The sequence below is a fragment of the Amblyomma americanum genome, chromosome 10 (genome assembly GCF_052857255.1).
Source record: "Amblyomma americanum isolate KBUSLIRL-KWMA chromosome 10, ASM5285725v1, whole genome shotgun sequence".
Taxonomy (NCBI): Eukaryota; Metazoa; Arthropoda; class Arachnida; order Ixodida; family Ixodidae; genus Amblyomma; species Amblyomma americanum.
The window spans coordinates 21,809,087-21,819,021 of NC_135506.1; the positions used below are offsets into that span (position 1 = coordinate 21,809,087).

Consider the following 9,935-nt stretch of genomic DNA (forward strand, 5'->3'; position numbering starts at 1 on the left):
CTGCTGTTCCTACTATATCATCGTCGCCACCCCTCTGCAGTAAATGCAGCAGTATCCACAATTTTTGTTTCTGTAGCATCCCATCAAGTGGCATTACAATGCATATTTAAAAGCAGCACGAAAGAAGAGGTAGCAGCAAAGAAGAAATGGGACAAGGTGCGTGCACCAATCGCCACTGCTCGGTAGTTTGAGTGACGCCGGCGTCAACAGCTGACTCGCGCTTGGCACGGGGACAGCGAAAAGCACCGACATTACACAAGGTCGCTGTGCGTTTCCTAGGGCAATGACGGCCAGGCAGACCGAGAGAGAGAGAGACAGGCATGAAGGGGCTTAGATGTGGGTGGTCCGGCCCTTCCACCTCCCCCACCTCACACACAGCAGCATTGAGCGAGCCGCGTCGGAGAAGGTGGCAGCTGCCGTCATGGTCATGTTATCGGCATGATCATGAAATGTTTTTTTTTGCGACTTCGAGCAGCTGGGTTAACTGAACATTTGCCAGGTGACGTCACCTACACTTTTTTTTCTTCTTTTTCTCATTCTGGTTTTGCTCCTGCACTGTCATTTTAAAACTTCACACGATAATAACGAAAACCTGCATGCTGCGACAAACTTGATTTTTTTCAATTTCGCTACATCCAGATTTCACTGCATACACACTAAATCCACTGCATTCCAGTAAATTCATCCGAAAAGTTGTCACTAAGGGCATGCTGCTGGTGTAACATTATTTCTTGGAACATTCGTTAGTGTGACTGATGCCTCCCGAGGGAAGTCTTTAATAAACTTACCCCACAAAAAATTTAGGACACTGTACATCAGCATTCGATGATTAAAAAGCAGATAGTCCAATGCAACCACCTGTGTTCACTAGGCCAACAATGAGCTTAATTTGTTTCAAGCACTTGAACACACATTCTGTGACCATAATTCTTGGTGTACATTCCTGTTTGGCCATCATATAACTGAACAGCAGCAGCAGCAAACACAAGGAACCCAAGAATTCCAAAAAAGAATGAACACAATAAGTTCCCTCATGCCGTTTCTACATTATTCAGTTGATGAACATCAAAGAGTCCTTGTATGATAGCAACAAGGTGTGCTTCCATGGCATTGAAAGCTTGCACATCCCAGCCCATTTTTCATGCTGCACCAAATACTCCGCTAACTAAAGTGCCAATGCAGGATGCAAAGCAAACATCTAAAAAAATCCCAAGAGAGCGGCATCTGCATTCATGAGCACTTTTGCCAATACAGATGAACCCTAATGGTGTGATCACGGCTAATGCGAATTCACAAAATTCCCCGGTTGAAGTGCACTAGGTACGTTATGCACAATTCGGGACATTTCAAAAACTTTCTTAGGCTATATGAATGTGCGAGCAGCGACTTCATTCTTCACAACGCCAGTGCCACGATCGCGATTCACACAGTGCATGCTGCAAGCACTGAGTGGTGGCACATGGCCGCGAATAGATTTCTCTTGCCTTGGCATACAGGTTTGGTTTGTTTCTAATGACATAAATTTTGGGCAATACGAATAATTTTTGTGACCCTGTGGCTGATGTACTTTCACAAAATGAACCGTCCAACTTGGTACATCACCAAACCAAAAGATTAGATGATACCAGCACACTTCAGCTGGTATGTCTTAGCCATCTTCATTGTGACAAACCAAGCTGTCATTAAAACACTGTGATAGCATATAACTGGCAGGCCTGTCTCGATGTGTCAAGTTTTATGCTTGAAGAAAGGCAGCCACCTTAAATTGTCTTAAAATAAAAAACTTGTGGAAGGTCATTCAATCCTTAAGTTACAATCTATGTGGCAACCGTAAATTATCAAATTAAGGTCGTTACACCCAATTCTACTTCTCCAGAAAACCAGCCCACTATGCACTGATGTGATACTGGCAAAAATGAAGACTGCCATCTTAGAATACGGCTTCACAGGCGAAAGCAGCACACACAGTGTTCACTCACCTTGCCCTTCGCATCGGGGCACAGGGAACGGTGGAAGGATGCAAGGTCCTCTTCTGACAGCAGGTAGTTCCCGAGCAGTGCTGCGAGCACGCAGAAGCGGTTCGGGTGGAGGTCTAGACCACGAGCCACTTCATCCAGAATGAACTCCCGCGTTTCCAGGGAACCCTGCATGGGCACACAGTCGCAGAATGATGGCTCCTTCAACAAGATGGCAACAACGCCAGCCCAGCGGACTGAAGTTGGTCAAGTTCAGAACAGAGAATAGAAATGAACCAACAGCACTCCTGTTCAGAACTACAAAGTTTGGAACAGGGAGTTGAAATGAATCAAAAGCATTCTTGTTCCGAACTGCGAACAACATTACGAACAAGGCCCACATGTTGAAACGTCAACGCATAGCCCTAGTTCACTGCAGAGGACAACACTACTTTGCTAATACTTATCCTAGCATAATGAGCAAAAAAGGCTGCAATCGAAGACAGCTCTACCTCTGCAAAAAGCTTAGGCTGGTAGCTCATCCATACCATACTCTTTTGCTGCGCTATTCGATCACTGCCCCGCTCATCTCATTTCCTATTTCAGGCTTTGCTCGTGTAAAGTTGATATGGGACGCTTGCAATTTGTTTTCCTGAGGGTTCTGTGCCAAAATTTTAGCGTGTAGCTTTAGCTTAGATTATTAGGTGTTAACCAGTGAATGCTAGCCAATATTTTTTTCATGAATTCGGGATAAACAAAAAAAAAATCTGGGATCTTGAAACTTCTGGAAACTGCTCCAGACACCAGACCACATGACTTGGGTCTCTGAAAGTGTGCATAAAAATATGCTGCTCTTAGCAAAAGAAAAACAAGAAAGAAAGACATCAAGAGAAAATTTCAATAACACTGAAATGTGCTCCTGGGAAGTTATGGATGGCTTGGAATTTGCCTGCAGCACAGTGCACGGTAAATATAGCATAGCTTGGTTGATATTCTATAAAACCAATGTGAAGTCAAAGCTCTGGTACAAATTTAACACGCAATGCGACATATTTTATCTGATCACAGACAGGCAGGCGGCATGATAACTACTTCAAAAGAAATTTGAGACTTCTTGGAAAACAAGTGTCACCATGAAGCAAGCAAACGTGTCAATTGATCGCACATTTCTGATATGCCACTTGAGCTAACACCACAAACATTGCCAGCACTAACGTCGACCCCAGGTACTTTTTCCCCTATGAAATAATATCAGACTCAGTGATTGATTCGTTCAGTAGGAGTTAGGCCAAGTATATAAATATAAAACCCACTGAGTACAGTCGTGAGCAATATAAAAGGGAAAAAACTTTTTGCACAAAATTACGAATTTTCTGGTCATTTCACACCTAAACTTAAGAATGACTTATGGATTAATCAATAATTATAATTATAATCATGGAGCAATCAATAAATGATGCACAAACCTTGTTCCCTCCCACACCGCTCATGACTGTACGTGAGACAGACCAGACCAGTCAACGCTACAGTGAAACAGCACAAACACTGCCCTCCTTGAGCCATACTTGCAAATATCCTGAAGTTCAGCTTTTTATAAACATGAACTACAAGAAGAATTAAAAGGAACAAATAAATAAATAAAAAGTGTGCAAAGACACCCACAGACTACATGGAGAAGACAGGTGCACTCTGAATAAACACACAGATGCAGGGCAAGAATTGGATCAAAATGGGAAGGAAGCCCACATTTTGGAAGAGAGACAGAAGTATGGCGTTGTCAGCTAACAGATATGGCAAGATGAGGAGCGCAAATGCAAACATGGGTTGAAACAAAAAAGAAAACAAGGAAAAAACTGAAAGAGAAAGATGCCTCGCCGTAATTGCTCAGCAAAGGCTACGGCAGCCATTTCACCACTCTGAATGTTACAGTTTAATTAAGCGGATATGAATGTTGTCAGCCATATTGTCAGCATTTCTAGGTCTAGTAAATTTGATTCTGTCCCTGTTATGTCCGCAATTTGGTGCCGATGATGTCACCAAAGGCTGCTGTGCGCAGGACAAAATAAAGACTGCTCCCTGGTGCACAACACCCCTCTCGCCTACATTACGAAATGGCAGTCAGCTCTCTCCCTCCCAAGTGGTTAGGGCGCTCGACTACTGATCCGGAGTTCCCGGGTTCGAACCCGACCGCGGCGGCTGCGTTTTTATGGAGGAAAAACGCTAAGGCGCCCGTGTGCTGTGGATGTCAGTGCACGTTAAAGATCCCCAGGTAGTCGAAATTATTCCGGAGCCCTCCACTACGCACCTCTCTATTCTTCCTTTCTTCTTTCACTCCCTCCTTTATCCCTTCCCTTACGGTGTGGTTCAGGTGTCCAACGATATGTATGAGACAGATACTGCGCCATTTCCTTTCCCCCAAAACCAATTATTATTATTATTATTAGTCAGCTCTCTGGTAGTCAATGCAAGCAAAAAAAAATTTGAAAATTGTGCACGCTGCACAGTCTACCACAAAGCACACCGGACATCTGCCTCACCTATATATGCCACAAAGGCACGTCAAAAACCTTCTTGAATAATTAGTGAGAGAAGAGACGGACAAGTACGAGGAACACTGGGGAAGTGCCAAAGGTTGCCCACCAACTAACCCCAGCTGTTAACCTAGTGACCAAGCTCCTGCCTGACAAAGGTATGAAGAAAGTACACCCACAAAGAGAAATACTTAAGTTTAACTAAGTCACATAGGCTACGGCAAGAAGCAGCTGTCCACTGCTTCACTCACAGTGTGCAACCCTGTGAAAGCTGTGCAAGTAAGTAGCGCGCAGGCAAATGCCTAACCATTGCCTGCATCATTTCCACTTCCCAAGGCCTCAGTGAGGGACAGAACAGAAACATGGCGAGGTATAAAACGTATAAAGCTAAGCCGCGGTGGCTCAGTGGTAGTGGTTAAGGCGCTCATCTACTAAGCCGGAGTGATTAAGGCACTCGTCTACTGAGCCGGAAAACCCGGGTTCGAACCCGACCGCGACGGCTGCGTTTCGATGGAGGCGAAATGCATAAGGTGCCCATGTGCTGTGCGATGTCAGTGCTCGCTAAAGATCCCTAGGAGGTTGAAATTATTCCGAGGACCTGCACTATGCCACCTCTATTTTTTTTCACTACCTCCTTTATCCCTTCCCTAACGGCGTGGTTCGGGCATCCACAGAGATTTGCGAGACAGTTCATCATCATTTATTGGCCCTTAAAGACCCCTGGGTGGCGGGGTATTACATTACGTTTGATTTCATCAAATCAAATGCTAAACAATGCAAATCTCGAAACTTGCACACTGTCCCATAAATGATGCTTGCTTTGTCGAGGTGGCCAGGGGTTTCATGTATTGCTCCTTCAGATTCGACCACCTTCCGAGCCCTCTACTTTGCACCAACTAACGCCTACTATCTTGGGCACAAATACAGTCAGCGCAAATGAGCACATTAGCTTTGCAATCGTAGCACACTATGTGTGAAACGGAGCATGCAGAGTACCCGAAAGGCATGTGCAGCGACCTACCAACCTTCCTGCAAATGAATTGCCCCCCACAGCGTGGCATCAAATCATTACTCCCAGCAGGCCAGCCGGGCAAGCAAGTGCCAGCCGCTGCCCTGTGCCGACAAGCGTATATATTTAGAAGCATCGAGATTGAAGCGAGCCTCGCCTGTCCCCCCTCTCGCATGAAGGCAGAAGCAAATCTAAGTGAGCACATAGCGTGGACTGGGGGATTTAAGAAAAAGGAGCAGAAGCGGAGAAAACGTGCAGTCTGCCGTGCCGGGGACGCGGTGCCACAAAACAGCACGAGGGCAATCTGCCATGAGCTGAGTCTGCACGTCTCCCCCCCACTTTTCAACTCGGCCCTCTGCCTGAATTTGTCTGCACTTGTTGCTGTTTCTACACTGAGAGAAGCACAGCGGTTTGTGTGTGGAGCAGTGATGCCTTCAAATCTTGAAGTTTCCCCACTTTTTTCCGGAAATGTCGTCAGGCAGACCGACACAGCTGGCTAGGGCTCTTGCCAGTGCATACAAATTCGTTCTAAGATAGATAAGGCCCTACTTTGTTGCCTACACAGACATCTAAATCCTGCAAGCGGAAGCAGTGGAAGAATGGTTCCTTCTTGCAAAAAGCAAGCTGCTGCAGAGCACGTTAACCCAGGCAGGTCAAACGTAGTGTGACCACCTACCCATTTATTTGGACTGTACAGGTGACATCTCAGTTCCTGGTTTCAGAGCTGCAATAAGTGCTACGGGCAATCTGGCTGACAGTATATTTAGAGCTTTCAAACTTCCCTCTCAAGAGACAATGAAGCCTACAACCACGCAGACACCATACGAGGCCCTTGTTAGCTGTCTCCTTTCCACTTATCAGACCCTTACTGCAGAAATTGGAACACACCCTATGAACAAACTTCGTTTAAGAACCACAAAATTGGGAGACTTGATAATCTTGGAGCCGCAAAAAAAAGCACCCCTGAACAAAAGTGGTTTTCTCCCACGAGCTTCATTCTCCACATGAATGAGTTGCTGCTCCGTTTAAACAGCTGCCACTTCATCGACCGCTCTTGCACTGACATAATGACATATTGGAAACAAGCATTCTGGAACCCTCCACAACTAAAGCAACTTGGTCAAGTTAACCACCTGCATCGTAGGTGGCTCCGTTTCCGTTGTTAGTGGGTACCTGCAGCGACTACAGAATCTGTAAAAGCTTCACATCTGGCGGTTAAAGCACAAAAACGCGGTATTACTAAAGGACTATGCAGAGTGGAATGAAAGAAGTGGAAGTCAATGGCATAGCAAAGCGGTGTCATAAGCTTCACAGCTTTTTTAGACAAGTCCATCACTAGGTAAGCATAAGCATTCCAAAGGAAACCATATCAGAACACAATTTATCCTGGCTACAACTGTTTAGGAAGCAAAGTGGGGAAGGAGGCAGAATTCTGTATGGCTGCGATCTGCCTATCAGCATTCAGGTACTAGGCTTATCATTTCTGGCACAAGCTTAGAAAGAGCACAAAAAGGCAGTGGGAGCACCACTGCCAACAGTGCAAATACTCCATTCCTATCTTATGAATACCTGAAATGAAAAACACTCAGGCACCTTAACATGTCCAATGATTACGTAAGAGGTCTATCTGTATGTCACAATGGCCTCACTTGAACAAAAGTGCAGGTGTGCGAATGAAGACTGAGCAATGCATTAAAAGTACACCTCACTCTTATCTCCCATCAGCAGAGAAATGTGGTGTCCTTTCAGTACAAGGGTCTTGGTAATCTAATATTGTAGGCATTAGCAAATGGCGCACAACATCGAAAGCAGTCAACAGGTGTGTCGGGTTCTGTAGTGCACCAAGGTTCAGCTTTATTCTCAAAACTTCTGAAGCCAGTTATGTCACTGCTTCAACGCTAATGTGCCAGTTCGAGCGCTCGCTAGCAACGCCTTCCGGGACAACGTCCGACCCCGAGTCATTTCCTCATTAAGAAGGCCCACAACTGGGAGACGACGGCGCAAGTCACCGGCCCTCGACCAGCACGCCAAGCTATTGCACCAGCAAGCCAGAGCCTGCGCGTGAGGTGACGACCGAAGTTTTGCACAACATGTCTGCCTAGTTGGGAAAGCATCACGCGCATGCACCTACCACCGGCTCGGGATCTTTCGCATGCATGGCGATTCGAGAAATACGGCTCTTTCCCAAGGTTCCGGCCGCGATCCGTAAACACGGATGCCGCCTCCAGTTCCGTTCAAAGGGGCTGGGAACGTTTATAAACATGCCTCGTGCGGATTCGGCATTTGCACAAGGAAGCGATTGCACAACCTGCACTTCCCTAAAGATATGCGGCGCACAGTGACTGCACGCACTTCACAAGAGCAGGTAGCTGCGACGATATAAGCTTCAACATACATTTTTTGAACGCCACCTTTGGAAGTTATAAGCCGAAAATAAAAATTCCGTTTAGCCTATCCGCGTTCAGGCGCCACCGGCTGCGTATCACAAGCGGGTGGAAACGAAGCACCTCCGCCAGCCCGACACCAATGAATGAATGGCGCGGCACACTTCGGCTAACAGAAACGCTAAAATCGTCATTGTACAGCCACTCCATTTTGCCTGCTTACTGCTAACACGCTCCAACCAACTACATTCAAAACACGTATAGCAGCAGATGAACAACGTCAAGCGCTATCACTACAGCGCGATTTCGAGACGCGCAGTTTGAACATGCAACATGTAGGCAAGAACAAATATGCCAACTATGCACCGTCAGGTTAAAAGACGCTCTATCGGCACATTTTAGGAAGATGACTGTTTGCACGCGCTAAAAACAGGTCGATCAGCGCCTAGCGCCGTTCGCAGCTCGTCAAAAATGAGACAGTTCCGGGAATGGATTAGGCCTAGCTCCAGCCGGCTCGCCGCCGCAAGCGAGGCCTACACAGTGCTCCAGTCGTCAGTGCTCGCGAGCCGAATTCCACGCGCGCACGCAGACGCTCCGCGAGGCGGGTCCTGCGCGTGCTCCAGAGGGGCTACCTACTCCGCTCACCTTGTACGTGAGCTTGAGCTGCGCCGATGAGAAGTAGCGCGGCGGGTCGAAGATGGCGTATTCGGCGTCCTCGGCCATGAGCCCGTGGAAGCCGTTCTCGCGGCAGAAGGCGATCACCTCTTGCCGGTGGTCGTCCATGCTGCACAGCACGGTGACGTTCAGGTGCCGCAGAGCCATGCGCAGGCAGGTCCTCAGGCAGACGGGCGCTATCCACCACACCTTGGGCGGCGGCGTGGCCTTGGTCGCCACATGCTTGAGGACCTGGCCCACTTTGCGCCGCTCGGCCTGCTGCTGACGGTGCCACTCCTCGAGTCGCTGCGGCTCCAGGCTGCCGTTGAAGAACACGGCGAGCTCGATGTTGTTGTTTTGAATAGTCTGGATGAGCACGGAGAGGAACTGAACCATGCGGTTCCACTGACCGCCGCACACCCAGTCCGAGAAATAGCCCCCATAGAGCCGGTCTAGGCAGCACTCGCCATCCACGACTAGGCACAGCCGATTGCCGGCGGGCACCCTCGGGTTTCCGCGCCCGGTGCGGCGGACCGCAGCATTGCGCGCAATCTTTAGCAGATCCACGGGCACGCAGGCACCCGGGCAGTTGGCCTCGATGAACTTCTGTAGGGCTTGGATACCCATGGTTCGTTTCCTGGGACGTCGATCGCACAAACACACACACACGCGCACCGGTCAAAGCGCACTACGGAACGGAGCGGCGCGGTGCCTGGTGCCGGTCAGCGGCCATCTTGGCGACGGCTAGTCGACACCCCATGTGGTGGGAGCAATCTCCCGCCGCTGGGACTACACCCACCTTCTGCGGAGACGGTCGCTTCGCTGCGGCAGGAGCCGGCGCCTCACCTATCCGTTGTCTTCCGTGCGCTGGGAGACGGGTCGAACGGAACCGATGAGACGGAAGGGTGGCCCCAGACGATTTACAGCGCTTTTTTTCCTTTCCTCCGATCAGTCGCTGGCGGAAACGAGTCGACGGCTGCTCACTCACAAACCGCGGAGACGCACGCACGACCGGCGGCAGGATCAAGTTCAATGAGCGACGTAGGAACGCCGGGGTCGAGGGTACATGACATTTACCGCGGCGGGAATTTTGTCGTATTTTTTGTTGTCGCTATCAATCGGCGATGATTGGCCACACGTGTTGCGCTCCAGATAAAACTTTCTAAAACAGTTCTACAGATTACGACTCATGTTCTTACATTTTCCTGTAGTAACAAAGGTCCCAAAATTATTTTCATTGATTGTTTGTTTCATTGTAGATGGCGCTAGTCGCGCTATCAGAGAAAGTTTTTCGGGAGTGTTACTTATTTTGGAGCAGATGGCGCCACCAAACCAAGCAGTAGAAAATGACGATAAACGTTTTTTGGCGGGATGTTCAAGTTCCTCTCACTGCCCCAAATGA

General features: G+C 48.2%; 1 protein-coding gene across 4 annotated transcripts in view; it reads right to left on the reverse strand.

The window, feature by feature from the left end:
• LOC144107564 (constitutive coactivator of PPAR-gamma-like protein 1 homolog) overlaps nucleotides 1-9,582 on the reverse strand; it is a 36,930-nt gene extending 27,348 nt beyond the window's left edge. For all 4 annotated transcript variants that reach the window (XM_077640637.1, XM_077640636.1, XM_077640635.1 and 1 more), the window contains exons 1-2: nucleotides 8,525-9,582; nucleotides 1,980-2,144 (exon numbers count right to left, since the gene is read on the reverse strand). In XM_077640637.1, coding sequence (XP_077496763.1) covers nucleotides 1,980-2,144; nucleotides 8,525-9,160 — 801 coding nt within the window. In that variant the 5' untranslated portion in view covers nucleotides 9,161-9,582. The remainder of the gene's footprint in view (nucleotides 1-1,979; nucleotides 2,145-8,524) is intronic.
• Between the last annotated feature and the right edge of the window lie 353 nt (nucleotides 9,583-9,935).